The sequence below is a fragment of the Taurulus bubalis genome (genome assembly GCF_910589615.1).
Source record: "Taurulus bubalis genome assembly, chromosome: 20".
In the NCBI taxonomy this organism is placed as follows: domain Eukaryota; kingdom Metazoa; phylum Chordata; class Actinopteri; order Perciformes; family Cottidae; genus Taurulus; species Taurulus bubalis.
Window position 1 is genome coordinate 10,136,398 of NC_136608.1, and position 25,198 is coordinate 10,161,595.

At 41.9% G+C, this 25,198-nt stretch overlaps 1 protein-coding gene across 1 annotated transcript; it reads right to left on the minus strand.

Annotated features, from left to right (window-relative positions):
* Positions 1-1,571: 1,571 nt before the first annotated feature.
* LOC306752200 (ninjurin-2-like) lies at positions 1,572-20,630 on the minus strand (the record flags this gene model as incomplete). The annotated part of the gene is made up of 4 exons (XM_079235928.1): positions 1,572-1,741; positions 2,564-2,643; positions 2,869-3,005; positions 20,535-20,630. The coding sequence occupies 4 exons, from the start codon at positions 20,628-20,630 to the stop codon at positions 1,572-1,574; spliced, it is 483 nt and encodes a 160-aa protein (XP_079092054.1).
* Positions 20,631-25,198: the final 4,568 nt, after the last annotated feature.

Below are 25,198 nucleotides of genomic sequence, written 5' to 3' on the forward strand. Positions count from 1 at the left end.
TGTTTAATTGCTACATTTATTCAGAATGTGTCGGTACATATTAGAGGGATGTGATTTATTTATATTACCCTGTTTTTTTATCTGGTATTGAATCTAAAAGTCATGTTCTATGTCAATCAAGTTTAAAAAAAACATTTTTCCCAATAGGAATCACAAGTAAAGTGTAAAACCATTTGAAATACACATAATGTAACACCATTTTTGCACAAGTATGTTATTGCAGCAAATAAGATGAAACATATTTACATAAATATTCAGTTGGTTAAAGTGAAAATATTTAGTTGGATTACAGCGTGACGCACATCTCAAGAGCCTGAACGATAAATAAGATGTGATGTTTGAACATATGCAAATTGACAGCAGTGAATTTCAACTGTGAATCTGCTGGTTGACAGCGTGTGCACAGATGAAATACTCTGAGTGCATGTGTGGTTGTGTGTGCACATGTGTCAGAAGTGGAGTCGAGCCAGCAGCCAGCGGAAGAAGCCAGTCCTCTTGGATCCGAAGAAGCTGGCGAAGAAGTTAGTCACCGTAGTGAGGAAGATGACACCTGTGGCAAGGTTGTTCAGGTAGTCGAGTCGTTTCTGATTGGACACCACGTTCAGGTCCCTGCGGGCTACAATACACACACGCACACACGGACAGACACACAAACACACAATTTCAAACACTTCAAACACATCCACACACAGCCAGGCGTTTGATGCATGCTGACTCACACATGAACTCACAGTTGCCCCATACGTACAGTAACGTACCCATCAATATGCAGTCACACGCCCTCCAGCCTCTGTCTAGGTCACGTGACATTTTGACCCTCGCTCAACAAATACAAATTACTGTGATGATGCTCTGGAGCAGAGAATGAGCGTGAGTGAAACACACCTTTTCAGAATAAACAAGTTTTAGATGTGGCATGAATAAAGTCAAAACAAAGACAAACGGACGCAATTACACTGTAGTGCAAATTGAGGTGAAACAATGTCCTTTAAACTTGAGCATAAGCCAAACTACTGGGATCGGGAGGTTTCTCATTCACTTCAGTACAACTGGAGTTTTTATGAAGCTGATGTCTTGCTGCAAATAGAGGTTAAACTTCTAAAAGAAGTAGCTCAAAATGTTGGGAAGCACCATATACACATGAGAAGAAAAAAAACCTGAAGATGCACCGTAATCTGTTGATTATATAGTTTTAGACTTTTTGATTTAGTTACCTTTGGACAGAGATAGGCTAGCTTTTTCTTGTCTTTGTGCAACGCTAAGCTAACAGGCGGCTGGCTGTAGTTTCATATTTACGCCATAGACATAACAGATGGACTGTGATTCCATATTTAGCCTTGACGGAAGCAAACTCACAGTGTGAATGTGCATATGTTTATACATGTAAAGGTGTGTCACACTACAGCAACATACAACATTTTGTATGCATGAATACGCATGAATGGATAGAAATTAGAGCTGCTTCAAATACAAATTCCACAAAAGGCAACTTCAGACATGTACCTTATTGTTCAGTTTGTGTGTATGAATGTACGTACGGTGTGTGCTTGAATGCGTTATCTGTCATCAGCCTATAGAATGAAACGCTGAAGCAGCCATCGCAGGAAGCAGCTGCGTTGTGTGCCGAAGGCAGCTTTGATGATGTTGACGATGAGGGTGAGGAAGATGATGCCGGTGGTCAGATTGTTCAGGAAGTTTAACAACCGCTGACAAGAGGGGAGGCTGGTCAGCTCACAACGAGCTGCGCACACACACGCACGCACACACACACACACACACACACACACACACACACACACACACACACACACACACACACACACACACACATCTAGTTGGTCCCTTGGCCCAATCCATTCATCCTGTATAAAATCAGAGTATAGAAATACTGCAGTTTATTAGTACTTTAAGTAGAACGATAAGTCACACTCTTCTGTTTCGGTTTCCGTGTGTGTGTGTGCGTGTGTGTGTGTGTGTGTGTGTGTGTGAACATAGTCTGGTCCCATGTTGAATGCGTCAGAATATTTCCCTACTTTCCAAATAAGTCTACATATTATAATCATTGCCTACATCAGAAAGTCAGAAATGCATCCTGGCAAAGAGGCCGGTGCGCTCCATCCCAAAGACAGAGATGAAGATATTGGTGACGAAGATGAGGAAGATGAGGATGGTTGTGGTGTTGTTCAGGCTCTCCAGGCGCTTCTGATTGGCCTCTTCTCTTATGTCTCGCCGAGCTGCAATAATGTACACACACACAGACCAAAAATAACAACAAAACCAAAATAACAATGCTCAGCTAACTGTTCCAATGCATGTGATTTTACTTTCATCAGCCTTTTAGATTCATACCTCATGTTGCATAAAGAATGTGTGTGTTTGCTCTAAACCATTGTGTGCGAAACACAAGACATGACAATGATTCGACTTCAACCTGCACCGAGTGTGTTTTCACAACAAATCAGTAGTCTGTGTGTTAGTATGTTAATATGAGTGGTTAAGAGCATGGAGAATGGATTTCTGATGGATTCTAAGCCGAACTAATGCTGTAATATAATTGGCTCACCAATGATGATGATCAGGACTCCAGCCACTATCTGGAGAGCAAGGGAGAAGGAGATGAGTGTCAGGACGGCAGCGTAGTACCTGAGGAGGACAGAGAGAAATGGTATGCAGTATATTACTTATCAATGAATATTCTATGAGGCAACAGTGAATGTGATAATTCAGGAGCTTGAATTCTGCGAGACAAAAAAAAACAGTGTCCTCTCCTTGGTCACACACACACACACACACACACACACACACACACACACACACACACACACACACACACACACACACACACACACACACACACACACACAGTACCTGTATCCAGCTCCCTGTTCGATGACGGTCTTCATGTGCGTGATGTTAGCCAGGAACAGAGCGATGTCCAACATGCCCTCAGCTGCCGTCTTCTTGGTGGCGTACAGGTTCATGTTCAGATTAGAGGGGGAACCTCCCTGAGAGATACAGAATTCATATTACAGATCTCAAGTGATCAGCACAGTTTCTCAATGGCTTCAGCTGTTCACGCGCATCTACACACTGTGTAGATGATGAGTTTTCTTTTCTTTTTGCTTTTTCTGTTGTCTGTTCTGCCCCAAGATGGAGAGATATCAAGACAATTAACTCATAATCCAGACATAACATAAAATAAAATGATTGCAACCGCTTTTACAAGTTACTCTGCTGAGTTGTGACCAGGAGAGGGCAGCAAAGACCAAGAACACCACGGGATACTGCCAGGAAAAGTCTGAGGAAATAAACTGTCTGCATATTTTTATTTATTAATCCTCCAACCAAATCCAAGCCATAATAATAATGATAATAAAACTCCACATACATAATTGTAATGACTTTTTCCCCATCGCACTATATTTAGTGTACTTCCTTGTATTGCAGCAGGGATGAGATAAGCGCGTCTCTTATTTTGACAGCTCAGAAACAGATTCTTTTTTTTTCTCGTGGATCATTTATTAGAAGATTTCTAATTGAAGCTCATTTGAAGTTTTTAGAATGACAAAGAGTTCCACTTGGTTGCACATCTGATAATTCACAAATCAGCTGTGTGTGTATGCATATATGTGTGTGTGTTAAAGGAAACCTAACCCAACATAACACAACGTTTGCCAAAAAGAGGTGGTGTTTAACATCTTTACATAAAGTCTTTCTGTCGGGGACCAGCATCTACTCTATCTAATTATTGCTCTGCTATATAGCTCACGGACTGCAGAAGCCCAGACTGGACTACTTACACTGAGCTATAGATTTAAGCGTTCTATGTGTAAATGGATCGTTTTACCCGGCGCTGTCAGTGCAGATTGAAACAGTGCAGTCTGTTTTTCTTTCGGCTGTGCAGAAACAGAGATGTGTTGAGGGGGGACATATAGATCATATATGTAAAGCCAATCATGTGGACAATAGGGACTCATTGTACTTCATGACCTCACTCGGCTGAAATGTGCTTCACTGCTCCAAAATAAACACAACTTTGACACTGTACATGTACAGTAATTGTTCAAACCTGCAGCTTGTCCGTGTGTGCTGCCTTAGTGTGTGTCGGGGCGACGCTTCATATGGGGACTTCTTCGTTTGAAGTCTGCTGAGCCCCTTAACAGGCAACAATGTTTTCAGTTCACTGTTTTCATTTCCAGTTGTTGGGACATGTAAACAGTGTGCTCGTGGGCTGACGTCACGTGCCTTGGTTTCTCCTGGAAATCTTGCGGACAGAAACTTGGCAGGTGCACTTTTGCAGAAAATATTTTCTATTGACGGTGAATTCAAATGAGGTCTATGTCTTATCAGGAGGGTGCCTTGATTTCTGGAACAGGACGTTGATGTTGACATTTTCACATGTAGGTTTTGGACTCTCCGAGTGCCACAAAACCAGAACCAAAAACAAACCGGCCCTCTGCGTAGGAGGAAAAGTATGCTTTTTTGGGTATTTTCGGATAACCTGCACCTTGCACTTTATCCAAAGGTACAGTCTATTATATCCCAGGGTTAGATTTAAAGTCTGAATAAACATATTTCTTTGAAGTACAATTTACCCTTCCTGATGCTGTGATCCCAACACATATGATATATTCTTTTCTATATTTTCATACAGTACAGCTTGATCCAGATAATCTGGATCTGGATAAATCTCCAAGAAAAGCATGAAGCAATTCCTAGAACTGTAAGACTGTCAAAACACGATGAACACGTGTTCCGAGCCCTTTGAATGTTTTCCGTGAGAGAGAGAGAGAGAGAGAGAGAGAGAGAGAGAGAGAGAGAGAGAAAGAGAGAGAAGGAAAAACAACAGAGAAAGACAGAGAGGGACGTGAGGAAGTGAAAAAAAGACTCTAGATATAGAGATGGGGAGAGAGGGAGAGAAAAGGTATGTATATATGAACTGGCCTGTTTCCATCTTTTCCCCTTTGGGGACTCATGTGGTCACAATTTATCAACATCAGCTTCGGGCAGGCCGCCAAAACACACACACACACACACACACACACACACACACACACACACACACACACACACACACACACACACAATCAAAACACAATCAAAACATTGGAATGGCCTACATACAGTTTTACGGACCATGTGTGTTCATTTAGTTTAATGTCTCTCTAAATGTACTGGCGTGTGTGAGTTTATTATGCTTAATGCGAACATATCTGGATTTATATAATTATTATTTTGCCCTTTGTTTCACCGGATCGAGAGGGACGGCTCCTTGTTTACGGCACAAGCAGTGGTGAGCAGGGTTACACACGTTTATCTTCAGAAGCTGTGAGCTAGCAGCTGGCCTCAGGGTAAAGTCATAAAAGTCCAGGGTCGAGTACCTGGCTCAGCTTATGCTTTTGAGGAATGAGAAGAAAAAAAGTTTCTTGTTTTCTAAGCTCGTCTGTACGGAACCACCGTTTACAACTTGTTTTTTTTAACTAATTCCACAGCTGCCTTCATTGTGCGTCAAACAGACACAGGAGCTACGACATGTTAGTGCCTCATTGTTCTGGGCTTTGGACGCTGTTCCATCGTATGGGGTTCTGCAGATTTGGAGGTTTCCCTCTGAGGACTGATACTTAGCTGCAGTCAATAAAAATACTGTAAAACTTGGTTTTCATTGCTTATTGCTTAAGATTAAAAGAATACTGTAACCGTACAAGTGTCCACATGCAATAAAAGATGAAATGGGAATGTGAAGCTGATACTCGGCACCTTCAAAGGATTTCTGTGAGTGCGCATGAATCCTGTGATTGCTGGGAACAGTGCATGCACATTACAGCCCACTAGTTTAAAATTTACCTCAGTCTGATGGCTGAAATCTGACCAACTATTGAGACAAGGATATACATAAAAAAACCATTTATCATTCATGAATCAAAATATTTGACAGATTAAAGTTATGATCTGATGATAGCAAGAGATAAAAAAGTCACAGGATCATAAAAGTTACGACAATTCCTGAGGGCAACATGAATGAATCACATGAACCAAATTTCCTGGCAATCCATCCCATAGGGAGTGACAGACCGATATTGCTATCCATAGGGCTACTAACTAAGAGTAATAAAAACAATAAGAATAAAAATGACTACGAACTATAATAAAAATAAAAATAATAGTATAAACTGTAACTCTAAACTAGACAGAGTCTTTAACTGTAAACTAGACAGAAGTTCTCTTTTATTCCCAGTGATTTTTGTGGACATATGGTATTTATAAAGTTACTACTGCCTGTAAAACTTCCATTCCCTAAATTCACTGATGCAGAACCCAAGTCCCAGGACCATATCACATATTGTACACACACCCACGTCAGCTCCACACACACTTAAAACACATGAGGCACTTGAACGTGTTGTTCAGATATGCACATTTGTGCCACCAATATGCATCAAAACAACTACAAGTCTTTACACTTCTAATTGCACATAAACACACACACATAACATATAACCCAGACCACATGGGAGGCCCCCCTCGACCTCACAGGAAGTGCTCCTCCCCTGCACTCCTATTGGTTGCCATAATGGCCAATAGGAAGAGAAGACCAACTAGGAGTGGAGCTCTGGTTTTCTTCTAATGTCTTATTTTTACTGTCAGTCTGTCTCTCCATGGCTCTGTCTGTCTGTCTGTGTCCGTGCTCGCCTCTTTGACTGGGCTTCTCTGTTTTCCATCTGTGTTTTTCCCAAAACTCTCTCTGCCCGGAGGCATCATCTTTCTGTTTGGTTTTATGTAACTGCCATTTAGGGTGAGGGAGCGGAAGAAAGCAGAAAAGCAGATGAAGAGAAACAGATAGTGACACAAAGAAGAGGAGTCAGTGTGACGTGGGGGAAGAGAGGCAGGGACAAAGACACAAGTTGTGTTTTCTCTTGCTGACTTGGCTGGCAGCAGAACCGTGGCTGACTTGCTATACTTACTCAAACCATGTTGGACTCAAACATGCCTGTTTTTAGAAATATAGCTCGTAATTGCTTCTTGCTACAGTAATTTCCCTTGTTAACGACGTGGTCAACCTTTCTGTGAAATTGCAGACACACCCATATGGGGGCCAGAGGAAACAATGCACGTATGAACCTGAAACATTACGAGTGGTGTTGGATGACATCGAATGTCTTTTTAGTCTTGATTAAAACAATGTGATGCGATGCTTGCTTAGCCGCACTACACAGATCGGCAGTCACTCCTCTTCTGTTGCATTTCTGACAGATGCTCCAGACGTGTTAGCTGCCCCCAGTGTTCATTACGTGAGTCAATTTGAATGTAACTCAGGACCTGTGTTATTCAAACACGCCTGCTGTTACCACTAGAAAGGTGCACTCAGTAGACTGGCTGAGTGGTGCGAGGTACTCAGCAACCCCGAGAGGTCCTTGAGCATGCACGTGTTTCTGGACACCCAAAATACAAGTCTACATAATATATAATATTGTGTGCAACAGCAGAATGCAAGGTTATCCCTGGACAGACATAAAGGTGCACACTCACTGACACACACATGACAGCGACTACTTGATTCTCCTGGCAGAGAGAACCAACGTTTCCACTTCTTTTAGGTTTATATTATAGGCCTTAATAATGGAAATACTTTTGCTTGTCAAAAACAGGAAAGCCCTGGATTGAAGCGTCACCTCTTGGCATTTTCTGTTTGTTTGTTTTAGGGAAACTGGTCAACATGCAAACTGTTGCTTTTCAGGTTATTTGTTTGTGTTTGTTATATGTTGTATGTATGCAAATGTGTGTGCTAATGAAAGGAAGCATGAAAGTGAAAATACTTATGATATTAAGAGACAAACACACAAAGTGAGTTAGAGCAAAACTATTTGACACACACACACACACACACACACACACACACACACACTCACACACACACACACACACACGCACACACACACACACACGCACACACACACTCACACACACACACACACACACACACGCACGCACACACACACACACACGCACACACACACACATATGCAGTAGGCCTACAAATGACCCTTGATCTCTGCTCCTTGGCCAACTATCATCCTGCTGCTGGGCCTGTAATTGGTGACAAAAAAAAATACTTAACTTGCTGCGTGTGTGTTTCCTTTTATCTATTAAGGCAGATGCTGCATAATCCAACCTGAAGATGATGCTGATATTTATGTTTTGGTTGGAAAATGTGTTTCATAGGCCACAGTGCCAATGAATAAATAAGCCAAACCCAAAGGCTGTCACATTATTGTGAGTCTCTCTCCCAAACCTGTTCCCTGCTGAGTCCTTTAGTGAACCCACATGTCATTTTACTGTTACACACATCATCGTCCTTTTTGATCCTTCCCTTCTTCCTCTCCTGTTTACTATCACATAAACCATCACTTTCTTCTTGACTCCGCTTCCTGCATTCTACTTTGATAAACAGATAGAAAGGCTTAAGGAGAGACACAAAACCCATAACTGATAGGACACACACTACATTCAAACCTCTTCTATACAGAGAACTGTAACTGAGAAGAGATTCAAATATTCAGTGGATACTTCCAAGTAGTACACTAGTTGTGGTTTCAATCAAAGGAAATAGGCGGAACGATATATTTCTTACTCTATTGCAAAAAAATAACTAACATTGTATCTTTAAGAAACTGTTGAGAAAATGAAAATAGAAAAACATGACGGATGGATGAATGTCAACCCCAAACTGCACACTGCACGAGTAACAAAATAAGCTTTAACCACCTTTATGTTAATTATGTTCTCTCTTTACGTCTTTAATCGTTCTATTTGTGATGAGTGATGATGAGGAGTGTCACCCTCCTCCTCTTCTTCCTCCTCTTCCTCCTCCTCCTGTTATCCAGTGGAGGGCGAGCTGTTGCACAGCAGGATGGACGCCTCAGTGATTGCTGGGCAGGATGTACAAAAAATACATTTGTGTGTGTGTGTGTGTGTGTGTGTGTGTGTGTGTGTGTGTGTGTGTGTGCGTGTGTGTGTGTGTGTGTGTGTGAGCCGGAGATAGAGAGAGACTTCATTTAAAGTCTGGATAAAGCAAATTTAAACATATGTTCTGAGTTATTGCAGAATGGTATCGCTCATGCCAGAGACTTTTGCCGGTTGAGTCAGCTAACTTTTTTGGACAGATTTTAAGAAATAACGATAGGAAAACGAGTCACCATACGGCAAAGCCTATAACGTGAGCACAAGTTTTACTAACTTGGTTGTGATTGGCCAGGGAGCCCAGTCCTGAAACACACGCAGCACATTCATCCCCTGTAAAAACGTAATGGATTTTTTAACAGTCTTTTACTTTTGTGTGTGTGTGTGTGTGTTTGCCAGAGATAGAAGCATTTGGAAAACTCAACCTCAATCACCTTTGACCTCACATCCACAGTGGGGAGACACTCGCCCACACACAGTGCCGCAATGTCACCCACAAGCGCGGAAAATATGAACTGTGATTTAACATGACACATGCAGGTTCAGAGTTACTGCTGTGTGTTACTGTGAGTGTGTGTTACTGTGAGTGTGTGTGTGTGTGTGTGTGTCTGCATTTGAACTTCCATTTGCTGTCTGTGAGTCGGAGAGAAGAAGCGGCAGTGATCTAATATCAGTTGACTCTCTGCGTTCCTGACCATGAACACATAGAGTTTCCCATATGACTCCACCAGCTGGCCCTTCCGGCCCTGCAGGTCAACCTACGGAAACTGTACAAAAGGTTGCGTGTTCAACTGGCAGATTACAAATTATATTTATATATTTTGTTCTTGCTATATTACCTTGGATTTCTTTCTTATTTTTGTATCTTTGCAGTATTCATTTGATTGTAATCATCAAGTAAATGTATGTAATATCAACAAAATGTTTTTGATCCATTAAATTGATCTTGTCTGACCTTTTAAGTGATTTAACCAACAAAAATAATACATTGAAAATTTGCCTTTTACAGAAAAGGGAATAAATTGATTAAAACATATATTTGGGATTTTTGTTAAAATATTAAAATCTAATTAATTGGCACAATGTTAAGGGAACAGCACAACGGAACCCTTTGACAATATCTACAGGTGCAGGTTGTGTGCAGCTGTGTGTGTGAGTGTTTATGTAAGGAGAGCCCATAATCACCTCTGACGTCATCCATCCTGGAAGAGTCTGTTGCATAAGAGGCTGTCATGTGTTGTGCACTGTTATAGCATCTTTTGGCATGCTAAATACCCTTGAAAAAAATGTGGTTCTGCCATGGCAACATTGAAAAACACGCACATGTACAGATACAATCTTACTGTTTAAGAGGCGGCTTTCTATGAGGTTGCCCCTTCAGTCGAATGAGTGTTGACGAACAGGAATGAGAAGTATGCACAGCCTGAGTCACCAAACGCCTCCTAGAAAATGACAATCTCTTGAATGTACAGCTCAGTCAGACTAGTGTCACGGAGACGTCGCATTATAATGACTTGAAGATTTAAACTAACTAATGCAGCTTTTCTTCACGCTTCAACTTCAAGACAAACATGCAAACCTAATATTATTTCAACACAAACATAGTGTGTGAGTGCAGTTATGCTGCCGGTTACTGCACTCAACACGCAACAAAGAATTTGGACTGCAGCTCAGTTTAGCAAAGTGCTTTTCACATTCACAAAGGTTTCTCATTCTCAAGGAGTATCTCACTCCACCATATTCTGCATTCTCTTAACTTTATCCACGACAGAAGCGAGCACATACTGACATGTCCAGAGTAGAATGGGTACATAATATTAAACAGCTGATTTGATTTGTATGCACATCAAATCAAGTTCATACGATTTAAAACGTGATTTTGAGTTCAAAAAGTAAAATTCCAGCATTGTCTTTTAGCCAAAGCTTCGTGAGAGAGAGACTCTGGATGGACTTAACTATAATATATGCTGTATATAAAAAAGCAGCACTGAAATGTCACATCTTCATGTATTTTTACACATATTTAGTTTCACGGCCTGAATGCCATTGTCCTGTTTAGATACTCTGTGCGTATCTTAGCTGAACACTTTTTGGACCAATCTCTAACCCAAATGCACAGAGATGATATTGATCTTGTTATCCAACTCCAACTGTTTGACATTATATTATTTACCACTGGATGCCCATCCCTTCCCAATAGACACGCACACACACACACACACACACACACACACACACACACACACACACACACACACACACGCATACAGTTACTTCACACAATGGCTTGTGAAAAAAACCTCACCCCCCTCCAGGATGATTTGTGGAGTTGTAAAACATATATTAGTCATTGTTGAGTGTTTGCTTTAAGTTTTTATTGCAGGGAAGGCATGTTTGGAAGGTGGACCGACTGATGTCAGAGAGTCTTTGTGAGGGCGAAGACGGGAGCAATATCTGGAATTCCTTGTGTTCCTTTGTGGTGTTTAAAAAGATGCACGTGGGTATGCAGTCTGTGAACCAGAGGGGCATAAATACTGGAATTGACATACTATGAGAAAAAAAGATTAATGACAATAATTTTTCAGTAATAAATCAGACCTAATCATAGTGTTCCAACGAGATGCTGTTGACTTCGTTGCTAGCTGCCACCCTTCAGGAGAACAGTGAGTTGCTCAATGACCCTTCAGGGGTGCAGATGTTTGCTCATGTGGGAGCTGGTTGCAGACCTTCCCTCTGAAGGAATGTTGTCTCTAAAGCAGCAACACACGGGTCATTTTAAGGGGAAATACTGCATGAAACAAGGTACCGATCGAGAGATAGTTAAAACATTTCACAGAAGAAGAAAAAAGGCTAGATACATTGTGAAAACGGTTGACTAGTAGTCGTCTGCAGCGCTGCGTTTTAACAGGATGAAAAAGGGCAAACATGCAATGAAATTGCAGCAGAATATGTTGTTGCTGTTTGTTTTTGTGCAACTTTTAGGATCCAATATCTCATCTTCTCTATGTCTTGCAATTCAAGGCATAGAGAAGATGAGATATTGGATTGTTTTACTGGGGTTTCCTGCCACATGTCATCTCACATCTATCACATCAAAATATCACGGTTACTCTCATTTTGTGTGAATGTGTGTGAGTGTGTGTCATACTGAAGATATGAGAACCAAACTTAATGAAGGATCAAAAACAGCAACACACTTGGTAAATAGTTAAATCTTGAGGCATGTAAGCCTTAAAGTATAGAGTAACAACCCTGTGATTATACAACATGTCCTTACAATGTTTGTGGTTTGACGTTCATTGATATGAAAAGTCCGTTTGCCACAAATATGAGTGTGAGTGCCTGTATCCAAAACAAACACAACCAGAGGATTGTGGGAGGAGCACACTGTTGCAGGGTGCGTGTGCCTGTGTACATATTGTATACTGTATTGTAAATAGCTGTCCAGTACTGCATGTGTGGCTGTGTTTTGGAGTTGTGCCTTAAGGGCTGAGGTGTGGTGTGAATAGGTCTGATTCAGTTGGTTCATTCAGCAGATGAGCCGAAGCCTGTTGGCAGTTTAACCCTTCCTTCAAGCTTTCGGGCCTCCGCCATGTGTGACATCGCAGGCCATTCCCCCCCGGCGGCTTCCTGGCTTTTAATGGCTCGGCCTTCATCGCCATCCACAACACACACACACACACACACACACGTCCTTCCTCTGTGTTTGTGTGCGTGTGGGTATTACCCGCTTCCCGAGTTCCAAGAATGCTGCTGTTTTGTGCGAGAGCTGCATCCCAAATCTTTAGACATTTAAAGAGACAGGCAGATAAAGACACTGTGGTTGAAAACATGTGCAGAGAGAAAAAAAAACTGGGAGTGGAAAGATTTGCTTTCTGAATTACCAACAGATGCATTCTACTGAGGAATTTAGGGATCTTTTTTTTAATCAATTTTTGAAACATCAACTGTGAGTTTTTGAGAAGTTTGAGGATGTTCTGCCACTTTGGGGCACTATACCAATATTGTGCAGGCCTTATATCGGTCATAAAGGTTCAAAGGCACAACAGATAAGACTGCATTTTTAGCCAAAAAATGTCAAATACAGTAAATAGCAAATAAAGTAAATGAAGTATTTTTGTCTGAGAAAGCCTGAACGCAATCTCAGCACATATGCACGCCATGTTTGTGCATAAGAAGTATGAACAACAGCAGCATGGTCCTTTGAAGTTGGCAGTTTTACATGTCCATCCCTGCCAGCACTTTGTTTACTCGTGACGGGTGGAACTCTCCTGAAGCCAAAGGTGTTACAGGTGCGACGTACGGCTCGGTACACAACAGTCACATGCACCTGCGATGCCAGTTCTACCAGTCGGATATGATTAACTATGCAGCGAGGCCAGAGCCACGTTGTCTCTGTGTATACGTACATACTGTACACACACAGGAACCCGTCCTTGACTCTGTTGCCTTGTGCACGTGTCAGTAGCTTGAAACGCGAGTTAATAGACGTGCGTGCACGAGGATGGCAGATACCAGCGAGGACATCTTTGACAGTGAGGCAACAGGATTACGCTTGAGCCGAGCAAGTGGTGAATGACACACACACACACACACACACACACACACACACACACTTCCTCATCTCAAGATGTTCCAGCACATAACATGCCGTGATGTTGCAACTGTCCACATTGCTCAGTAAACATTTTAGTGTGATTACACATAAATGCACACAGTGTTATGACTTTATGACAGCGAAATGTCCATTCTCTCCTTTTGCACACACACAATGGAACACTTTTGTGTGACGACTGCAATTCAGTAGCCTATGTACACCCACAGGGAAGTTCATTTACTCCAGTAATAAAAACCATGATGGTATTCTTCACTGTAATAACTGTGTGACCAATATAGGGATATCAGATGTTCAACGCATCTTTATGCAACTTTATACAACTGTTATCAGCACGCGTGTGTTGAAAGAAACCGAAGACAACTGGAGAAAAGTCTCGCTGACTGGTAACCACAAGAGTTATTATTGCTGTGGCAATGTGGTAATGATCAGCAGGGATCTGAGACCTCGGTGATCAAAGCGACTTTAACAGCCACGCGTGTAATTTTAGATGACCACAAGACTATTAAAGAGATTAAAGTGTTTAATTGTTATGATGGAGGTTTTTCCACTGAGACAAACCTCTTAAAGTCCAGCGCCAAGTCTGCTTTAACAAACATAAAGTATGCACATCCGAACTATCAGTTTAGATACACTAATTCAAATGTAGTTCTAAGTTACCGTCAGGGACAGAATAATAACCATCGCATAGCCAAAGACAAATAGGTTAATGACGTTAATGATGAGGTTTAGGACAGAAATTCCTATATGATGAAATTAGTATTATTAAAATTCATCCTCTGGGGACCATGAATATCGAAAACTAAATTTCCAAGCAATCCATCCGAGATATTTCAATACATAAACATGTCAACTCGAATTATATTCTTATATGTATTTTATTATTATTGCCAATGGTAGCAAGTGATGTACTGTCTGTGTGTGTGTGTGTGTGTGTGTGTGTGTGTGTGTGTGTGTGTGTGTGTGTGTGTGTGTGCTTCTGAGAAGAGGTGAATGACTATTTGTCTAAGAGAAGTTATTGCTGTTTATTTTCACTGAGGGGGTCAAAGGATACACATATATTCCAGCAACACACACTCACACGACTAGAGGCCCAAACGTTAATGTGATACAGCAGAGAAGGTGGCTTAACCTCAGACAGGACTTTCTTTTGGTCCCCAGAGGCTCCTAAAGATGATGTATATGTTTGCACAGAGCAGGCTTATTTAGACAAGTTGTGAAACATTTTATGTATCCGGTCATGGGGACGTTTAAGAAAATAAAAGATGGAGATTAGAGCTACATGCTTGTTAAAATAGTAGCTCTAGCATATAGTAGAGTTGGTTTTAGAATGGAGATAGAAAATGGTAATTAGCAACTTCCTGGACAACATTTCTTTAAAATGATGAACAAGATGAATTTTTTCCCTGCTTAAAAAAAACAAAAAACATTTGATCAACAATTTTATGGTAGAATATCTGCAAATGATTTTCAAATCAATTAAACAGCTATGACAATTAAACACTAATGACCACAGAAAGCATTTTTCCCTTCACGGACTGTCGATGCCTTCGTGGTTTCAGACAGAGGACCATTAATAACAGAGAGCTTTTGTTCCACTGTTAGCGTGATCTCATTGTGTGGAAATCAACAATAGTCCCATGAGCAGCGCAGGCACCGGGGGACATCAGCGACGGAGACTGGATGAGGTAAGACAGAACCTCACCCACCTCCCTCCCACACTCCATCTTCCCCTCCATCTCTCCTGCCCTGGCCCACTTTTTTTCTCCCTTTTAACGCATTTAAAATCACAGATGACCTCACACAGCAACACCATGCTATTGCATTGAGGAAAATACAATGGTTGAATGCTTGAACACAAAAAGTGACGCTGTTACGTCCTTGAGCCCTGCACACACAACAGCCACGCAGGCCAAATATTGACATGTTCACAAACACACTGTGTGTCAACTAGACATACGTTCTGACTCTCGTAAACCCACATGCAAGAGGAAGGACGTTCTCTGAAAGTAAATACATCTTACTACTACGTGCTTTTTTATGAGCAGGGGAGTTATACAAAGAGAGGTCAAGTCTGTGATTTACAGTCAAGTGAACTTCGATTTGTAAGTCTGGAGTGCATTTTGTAGTTGTGTGTGTGTGCGCGTAAGAGTGAGAGTTAGTGTTGTGATTTATAGTGTCCCAGCAGGGGAGCCTCGGCACTGGAGAGGGAGTTTCCTGTTCTTTCTTGGCACGTACGACTGGAACAAGTGGATGAGGAACAAAAGTGTGGCACAACACTCTTGGCCTATAACGCTGCAGCTTGTGATTTATTTCATGAGCAGTAATCAGCTCAAGGAAATATATCATGCAGTGTCTTTCTATTTAGAAATAACACATTTAAGGAGATGCTGGAGTCATGGTTTTAAATCCTGTTCGAATGGAAGTGAAGAAGCAGACTTGTGCTTTATATCTGCTGTGTTTCACTCAGAGACACAATAATTGTGGCTTTGTGAAAGAGAAAGCGAGCGAGACAGAGAGACTTGTCTGCGTATATGTATGTGTGTGTGTGTGTGTGTGTGTGTGTGTTTGTGAGATAATCTAATTGTTTGTATCTGGTGGGATCTAAAGTTCCGTCTGGTATCACTTGTCATGGCACTTTTTGCACACACTCAAAACCTTCTGAAAGTCCTTTCACGTTTCAGCACACGCATGCACACAAACGGCAGCCAGTTGGGCTCCGTTCCCGTAAAAAAGCTGTTTCAGATTCAAACCTAGTTGGCTGTCATTTCCCCCCACAAATGAAAAGAAAACACACACTTCCCCCATGAGGCAAGAAAGAATGACAGTCAAGAAGACAAGAAAGGGAGACAGAATTGATCAAAGAACTTAAAAGAGTAGAACGAATAATATCAAATATTATAATAATCACTGTAAAAACAACTTCTGACTTGGCCAAAAGAACGTGAAAATATGATCTTATGTTTTGGCCCTTCAACCACCTTTCTACTGCTGTAAATATATATATAATTTAAAAAGTAGATAGTAACACTTGAAATAAATAAAGAATCGCTTGAATTCCTCTACTTGACAATAATGTTAAATATTGCATTACAGGCCTATTACACAACAAGTAATTTAAAGATGAGGCTCAACTGAGTCTCGGAAGAATGTTCCCGGAATCACACACACACACACACACACACACACACACACACACACACACACACACACACACACACACACACACCACACACACACACACACACTTTCTCGTACTTCACAGCCGTACTCAGAATGTGGCATCTGCCATTTAGGGGCCAAGAAGATGTTACACGGACACACACACACACACACACACACACACACACACACACACACACACACACACACACACACACACACACACACACACACACACACAACACATATAATGTCAAAGAGAGGCAGCAATGTATTCTGGGAGGTGAGAGAAGTGGGAAGAAGATGAGATGGTGATCATGGAGGGACACACAGCAGCAGACATCAAAACAGATGGATAAAATTAAAACTATTGCAGTCAACAAGTTGTTGTTCAGAGGACAAAGTCAGGCGGAACATGAGAGTGCAGCTGTCACAACTGTTATTGTGACACATATTATCTTGATCATCCAATATGATTATCATCATTGTTGGCGTGAGTGACAACACAAAAAGGGCTTTGAAATAAGGGCTTAGAAAAGACCAAATCATCTGTGTCTCTGTGATATCCTTTGAAACAAACAAAACCACTGACTTGATTCTGGTATCGTCTAATATTTATATAGCTTATTCCTCTGTGCCATAGAGCTCAATTGTTGTCCAAAAACAAACAGCCAAAGCCATTCTTTCATTTCCATGAACATGTACACTGTAGATTATTTTGAGATGATCCCACACCAAGAAACACCTATCTGCTATAAACTACAATGTCCAGCTGTTTCAGTCTATAATTCAGCCTCATTAAAAAGTTAAAGTACCTATTCATAAGACTATGTATTTAAAGATATCCATCATCATAGGCTGGGGTAAAGTATGCGACCCTAGGTAACCCACACTAGATCTTGTGAGGAAAGGCATTGCTGCAATGATCCTCCATAAATTGAAAGTTCATTGAACTTCTGACCACATGATCACAGCTGGGCGCCATCAGGCACCGTGTGTGAAAAGAACACGCAGTCTCCACTAGTTGGCAGTCGAGCCTGATTGTTTGCCAGTTACTCTTTAACAGGGGCTTCATATTGCAGGCAAAGCTCATTAAATGGTGACCTCTTACACCAGATGATTGTCCTCATTGTCTACCTCCAGGCTATTTCACTTTATTTATCACCAGTAGGACACTTAAAAGCTGTTGTTCGACAGTTACGTGTTATCGTCTTTTATAGCACCATTTAACCACCAAGAAACCTTCTTCCATTCCGTCCATGCTTGGAGAGGCAGTGTGATTCCTATTAATTCTGTGTTAGCGCTCCACGCCCTGTTGCTGCGCTTTATACATAGAGAGTAACTTAGCGGTGTAAAGCCTTCGCACCATAGAAATAGATTCTTCGTAGCAGCTTCACGCTCAAAAACCTCATATATCCAATTCCACCAAATTCCACGGTTTCCTTCGTACTTGATGTGGAGATATGCGGAGTGGCCTTATGGCTGGATGTTGAGAAGCTGTCATGAAACTCTGAGAAAGACTGAGAAACACATTCAAAGTCCAGCAGATCAAATGAAAACTGCCCATCATCAAACTGTGGGGCCGGATATCATTTAAAAAAGATAAAATGATGATGCCCCTTCTTAGTAAACATTGAAATCACGACTCTATGTTGACAATGACTTTTCAGAGAAGCTACAGGACCTTGTGGTGAATGTGTTTCTGCCATCAACAAACCTTTTTGTATTGCATTGCATTTGCAATACCAGTGGCAGGTTTCATATTGTAAGGAAAACCCACATGTATGTACAGTATGTGGCTGGTATTCTCACATTGTCTCTGGCTCTCACTCTTACACATATGCACCACTATACTGGCTGCAAGTACAGAGGCAACCAGACATCTGTCATCTGTCTGTAAAAACAACATGGCAAAGGTATAAGCGTAATCCAGTGATGAATGAATGCCTCAGTCAGGCACATAACCGCTAGCGTCCTCTGGCATTGACATACAGGATGTGTCTCATGCTGTGAGAGCGGTTTCTTAAACACACAGGAACGTGCATCCAGTCATTTACGCTTTTCTGGGGATCGCACATTTCTCTCTTCATGTCTGCCAACATATAATTAAGGAAACAGGGTTGACATAGTTGTGGATGGGACTCGGCCGAAAACTTTGAGCCGCGTGATCGTGACTGTCATAGCTCGTGGCTGATGACACATGCTGTCAACTGGTGATCTGTGATAGTCGTTGGCAGTCGTGGTGGTCTTTATCATCATTAACGATCCATGTTATGCATACATTTTAGTTCTTGATGATTGCTGTTGAGTCATACAGCAGCTACTGTAACAGCTGCCTGTGTAGTTACCGTAATCACTATGACAAATGAGCCCCAACATTATATTTAGACTGTATTTTCATTGATACGCAGATGTGATTCATCGAGGGAAATACATGGATTGAAAGTAACCGTGCGTTTGTGTGTGTGTTCCGTTAAATGAATGAACAGAACCAGCATTCATGAGAGGTAAATGTGGACGTGGTTAGCAAGAAGCAACCTCATGTGTGCAGCTATATAAATTCATACTGCTGCTGCAACTGTCGCCCTGAGTAGCATCACTATTGGGTAAAATTCAAATTCAAAACTTAACTGAAAGTTGAATTTTACAGTTTTGTTTATTATTAATTTACAATACGTTTTTTTCTTTTTGGGGGGATTCATTTCATTCACAATCCCTTGCAATACTGTGGTTACGTATATTAAGCGTGCAAGGCCCTGAAGCAAAATCATATATAACTATGTCCACTCAGCCACTCAGCCACTCAGCCACACACACACACACACACACACACACACACACACACACACACACACACACACACACACACACACACACGCACACACACACACACACGCACACACACACTTGAGTAATAGCACTTTGTTCACTGGAGACTGTGTAGCTAAATATACTACCAGTAACTGACAGCCCTGCTGGTTGATGGGCAGAAACACTGCTGGTCCTGACACTGATACAAAAGATGAATCGCATCGTGTGTGTGTGTGTGTGTGTGTGTGTGTGTGTGTGTGTGTGTGTGTGTGTGTGTGTGTGTGTGTGTGTGTGTGTGTGTGATAGAGTGTGTTAGAGAGGCTGTGTGCATTCTTATTATTGAATAATGAGTCAGAGGATTAATTGAAGAAAGAAAGTAATGCAATACTCTTTAAAAAAAAAAATAAAATACAAAATGTATTCTTTAAAATTAAAACAAAATGGCCTTAAAAATGTTTATGTTGAAAAAAAGAAAGAAAAAGAATCTTCTCAAAGCCTCAACCCTACCCTGACCTCTTTTTCTTGGCATTAGTGAGTCCTTGTTCTGTTGACCACTGGCTGCATTAGAGGACTTTATTAGCCTTTGCACCTAGGCCCTAATTGCTATTTGATGGATGTTGCGATCGTAACCTGGCCTCAGAATAGAGTACGGACACTCAGCCGAACCCAAAGAGCCGCACAGCAACCCTCTGATCCTCAGCTCTCACAGAGACAGGACATACCGCAGCTCTGTGGCAAAGCTAAGACAGGACCAGCAATTCAGAATCACGGATAGGCCCGACAGTGAGGGAGGGCGATGAAAGAGTGAAGGGAAGAGGGGAGAAACAGAAAGGAAGAGAGGGAAAGAGGTAGGAGAGGCCATTGCCAAACAGACAGAAAGATGCGTCTATTACGCCAATCACATTCGTCCTCCTGTGTCCGTCCCCTTTGTCTCTACCTGTCTCGCTTTTATTCACACAGTTTTCTCTCTCTTTTTGGGTGCACTAACCTGCAGAGGGCCGCTGGCCGGCATGGTGGATCTCAGCGATGTCAGGTCGATGTCTCGGCCCTGCTCCCCTCTCTCAGTCTTCCCAAGTCCCTGCATAATAAGGCCCGAAGTAAGCAAGCGACCAAGCACACACACACACTCGCTGCACTCGAGTGTTACCCCCACGCGGAGAAAATGCTAATGCGAGGATGGCAGTGGTCGTTATGAAAGGAAATGACCCTGGACGCCAGGCACCAAGCACCAAGCACCAGGCAAAGCCAGGGAGGACAGCCGAGGGACAAACAAACGGCTTATTCACCCATCCTGGTCACCCCCCCTCTCTCTCTCTTTTGCCACTCTTCCAGCCTGTCTCTTTCTCCCACTATTCTCCACCTCCACCGGATTTAGGTTGTACGTTTGCTGGAATACAAAATGAACCATCACACTAAAAAAAACTGTCAAATATTGTCCAAGTGTTAGACTGTTAGCATATTTAAAATGAGCCTCCATTTATCACTCAATTTGAATGACCAAACTGATGCACACAAACTTTGTGTCTATTTGTGCATGTTTGCTCAACAAACACATTCTGCTGTGTTTCTGTAAAGTTAACTGAGGTCAGACGTCTTCTCGTAAAAGCACTGAGGCTCCTCTGTCGGGAGTGTACAGCGCTCTAAAACAGGGGACCCCGGGCTCTGTAACAGGGCCACAAAGAGGCCGTGTGCGTAGGAGCCCGGCCAACCGAGGTCAGGAGTGTTGGAGACTGCATGGCCACACCATAAGGTGAGTCAAATATATGTTATGTACTTTGCTGAGAAGCGTTATGAAGTCAATGAAGTCAATGAAGTGACTCGGTCCATCCATGAATACAGCAGTATCTGTCCACGTCTGATACACAGACCATGTGTAAAACATGCGTAGCGTAGCCCGCTGTGTGAGACTGGAAGAAGAATATAAAATGTTCTGAAAGATCAGATTAAAAGGGTGAATGGCCTTTTGTAAAAGTGAGGAGACACAGGAATGTGCGGCTGTTGGTTATGAGGAGAGAACGACAGGGAGAGACAGAAGTTACCTGTCGGCATGGATGGAAAATACACCCCACACACACACACACACACACACACACACAACCACACACACACACACACACACACACACACACACACACACACACACACACACACACTGGACGGCACATATGCAGAACAGTTTAAAGAGTCTTTCCTTTCCTCTCTCTCTTGTTCAAATACACACACATACAGAGTGTCCTGAGGGGGAAGGAGGTTGTCAACAGTGATTAAACACACCACTGCAAGCTCATAATCCTCAAAATGATCACCTCAATGGCAGGAATTTCATTAGGTTAAGTGTACGAGAGCATAACAACACACACACACACACACACACACACACACACACACACACACACACACACACACACACACACACACACACACACAGCAAACCTTTGTCTCACTTTGTAAAGACCCATGTAGGGGCCTCACATAGGGGTTATACTGGAATTATAAAAAATGTATAGCTCACAGCTGGCTGACTTAACAATATTGCATCCAGGCTTGTGGCCTTCTGCGATCACTTGACAGAATTAAAAAGCAGTGGAATAAATTTCACTTGCCACTTTCAAATCTGCACTTAAAACTAATGTATTTAAATCTACTTTTAACCTTTTGCTTCTTACTGTCATGCAATCTCCCTATTTTATATTGTTAATGCTTTTATTGTTTCGGTTTAATGTAAAGTGCCTTTGAGTAACTTTTTAAAGTGATAAGTCTACAAATATAATGTATAATAATTATTATAGCTTAAAATCCATTCGCCCCAAAACCTGTTTAAAGCATTTTTTATTTACTAAAATAACAGCAAACCAACATATATCAGCACAAATATACGGAACAACATGTGCATTCAAAACTCAAAACGTGGACACAATTATTTTGTAGTAGTCAATCAGGACACAGCTGCTTTCTATTTTCTCTCTAATTGATAATGTGTCTAAGCTCTCCTCGAGCTTAAAGCAGAAATGTCTGCCTTCTCACTTCTTCTTTTTTTTTTTTTTTTTTTTTTTGGAAACATTTGCATTAACAAGCTTCCAGGAAGTGTCAGCTGACCCTGTCCGAGAAGTTATTTAGTTTTTGTGGTTTTCCAGAATTACACCTCTCAAGGACCCAGTGGCACATAGTGGACCATTTGACTTCTGCGCAGACTGTTGGACAATTTGAGCAGAGAATTCCAAGTTAATCCCTAAATGTGAGGTTAGAAACAAACCACCCTGCCCAAAGCATTTCTTTCCTAGAAACAGAGTTTACAAGAGTTACTCAGCCAAAACCTTCTCATTATTCGGTTCCTCGAAACAGAGAGTCTTCAGAAGATACAGTTTACACAGACTGCTTCCTCCGTAGAAAGAATAACCGCTGTGCAGATAAACTGGTTTGAGCTAACCCCACCTGCGTACAGAGACTTAAAGGATGAGGTTTTTAACAGCTAAATGCGTTCTCCTGCTCTGGAAAAGGTTACTCAGGTTCATAAACGTCCGTAAACACAGTGAAGGTGAACCGGTACTGAGGCCGCTGGTTCATTAACCGTAGATTACTAACGTTACAAATAGTAACACCATCACTAATGTCGGGTATATCTTACCCGATGTAAAACGAAAAACAGGTATCATGGCGGGACCCTAAACAAAGGCTTAAAATCGGGTGAAAAATTAGGGAATCGTCAATAAAACATGATTACAAATATAAATAATGGAACTATGAACTTGTTCTTTGGTCCACCCGTTCCTGGGACATGTGAGCCTTGTCCTGTGAAGGCACAGTCTCCCTTCAATGGTAATTAATATCCACCCGGATTTGTTTTACCCTCTATCACTAATGTCGGGTGAAAATCACCCGAACACTTGCCTGTTGAAAGGGATTGGAGCAGAGAGACACGCCCACCTTCAATAACATCTGTGAGCAGCATGAAGCTACACAAGGACCCACACAACTCAGACAAAAGCAACACAATGAAAATGACGTAACCACAATCGCACAGGTATAAATCACCCAGCCTTAGTGTTCTAGTGTTAAGTGCATTCTTGATTATTGAGCATTGTGTGTGTTTCTTTATGTGGAAGCTAAAATAGAAGCTGCAAAGCCCAAACCTGTAATTTTGTTGTCTAACATCTTTGTTTCTAAAAGTAAAAGCCTCCAGGGGTGTCGCGCTGCTTCTGCTCTTCATGTCGCAGATTTACTTGACTGTAAATAGTGTTGCGAAATAGTCACAAGACCTGCAACACAGGCTTTTTGTGTCAGTGTCCTCGCTCATGAATGAAGGCGAGTAACTTTCATTTGTGTATGGAGGCTATTAATAACAGGGCCGGAGTGGATATCACTTTCAGGCGGGGAGTGTTTCATGCCTCAGACCGGCACACATGAGGTCACCACCTGTACACTTAGAACCAAATATACTGTTAGTACCATCATTAACATGACAAATCCTGCCTGATCACCCTTAACGTATGGGCTCATGCCTTTTCTTCGCCAGCAGCAAACTGGCCTTCTGGCTGCTCCCGCTCAGAGATACAATAGACGGCACAGTGTCTCACACTTTGGTGCCATCACTACATACCATTTTGCATTTAACAAAGCACTTATTCATATCGTATATGTCCAACGCCGCACAATTCCTTGATACAACTTAAATGATATTTTGTTGGCAACGTTATATTGTTATATTTTGTTTTTCCACGCCTGCCGCTGCAGCCTGAGCGTCTCATCGTCAGCATCCACTTCTGAGTTTGGCACATTTGGCCTCGTCAGCTTCTATAACTTCTTTTTTCATTCTGGTCTTTAAAGCTTTCCCTTTCTCCATCTTGTCTTTTTAATCTTTCTCACCTGCATCTGAATTGAGACTTGCTCTAACGTGGATGGACCTTTTCCAAACCACTTCAAATCAGCTGTGGCAACGCGTGACACGGTGTAATGATACTGACTGGGACTGTCTTTGTCATTCTGTCTCTTTGTTATTCTTTCATTCTCTCTCTCTCTCTCTCACACACACACACACACACACACACACACACACACACAGCAGTACCAGGCTGCGCTGACCTCTCTGTCTGTCATACAAACATGCACAGACAAACACACATTAACCAGACAGTGCCAGTCTCTCATTCTGACAATAATAAAAAGGCCTTTATGCCTCAAGAATTGTTATCATAATGATGCAAAAACATACACACACTCACACACACACACATTCGCTCAACAGGTATCCCACTTCAAAGTTAGCAGAGCGACTTCGCACATCTCAGTGTCTGATAGCAGCTGATAGCGTTATCAGACCAAACACTCGTATGTAAACACACATTGTCACGCCCACATTCACATGCAAACATACACAAGTGAAGGCGCAGGGTACCGTGGGACCTGGGTGGAACTATAGCACAGATCAAAGATCGTTTAACTGACAGGCGTGCAGGTGCACATGTGTTCTCATGTCGAGCTCACCTGCAAAGTCAATAAGAGGTTATTATGGCTGTCACACAAATCGTCAAGTGCTCGAGGGCTCTCTTGCTGACATTTGAAGCCCTCTATGCATATTCTCCATAAGTTCACATTCCTGCAGACTTCAACTGAGGGAATTACCCACTGTACACGGCGTTGTGACGTTAAACATGG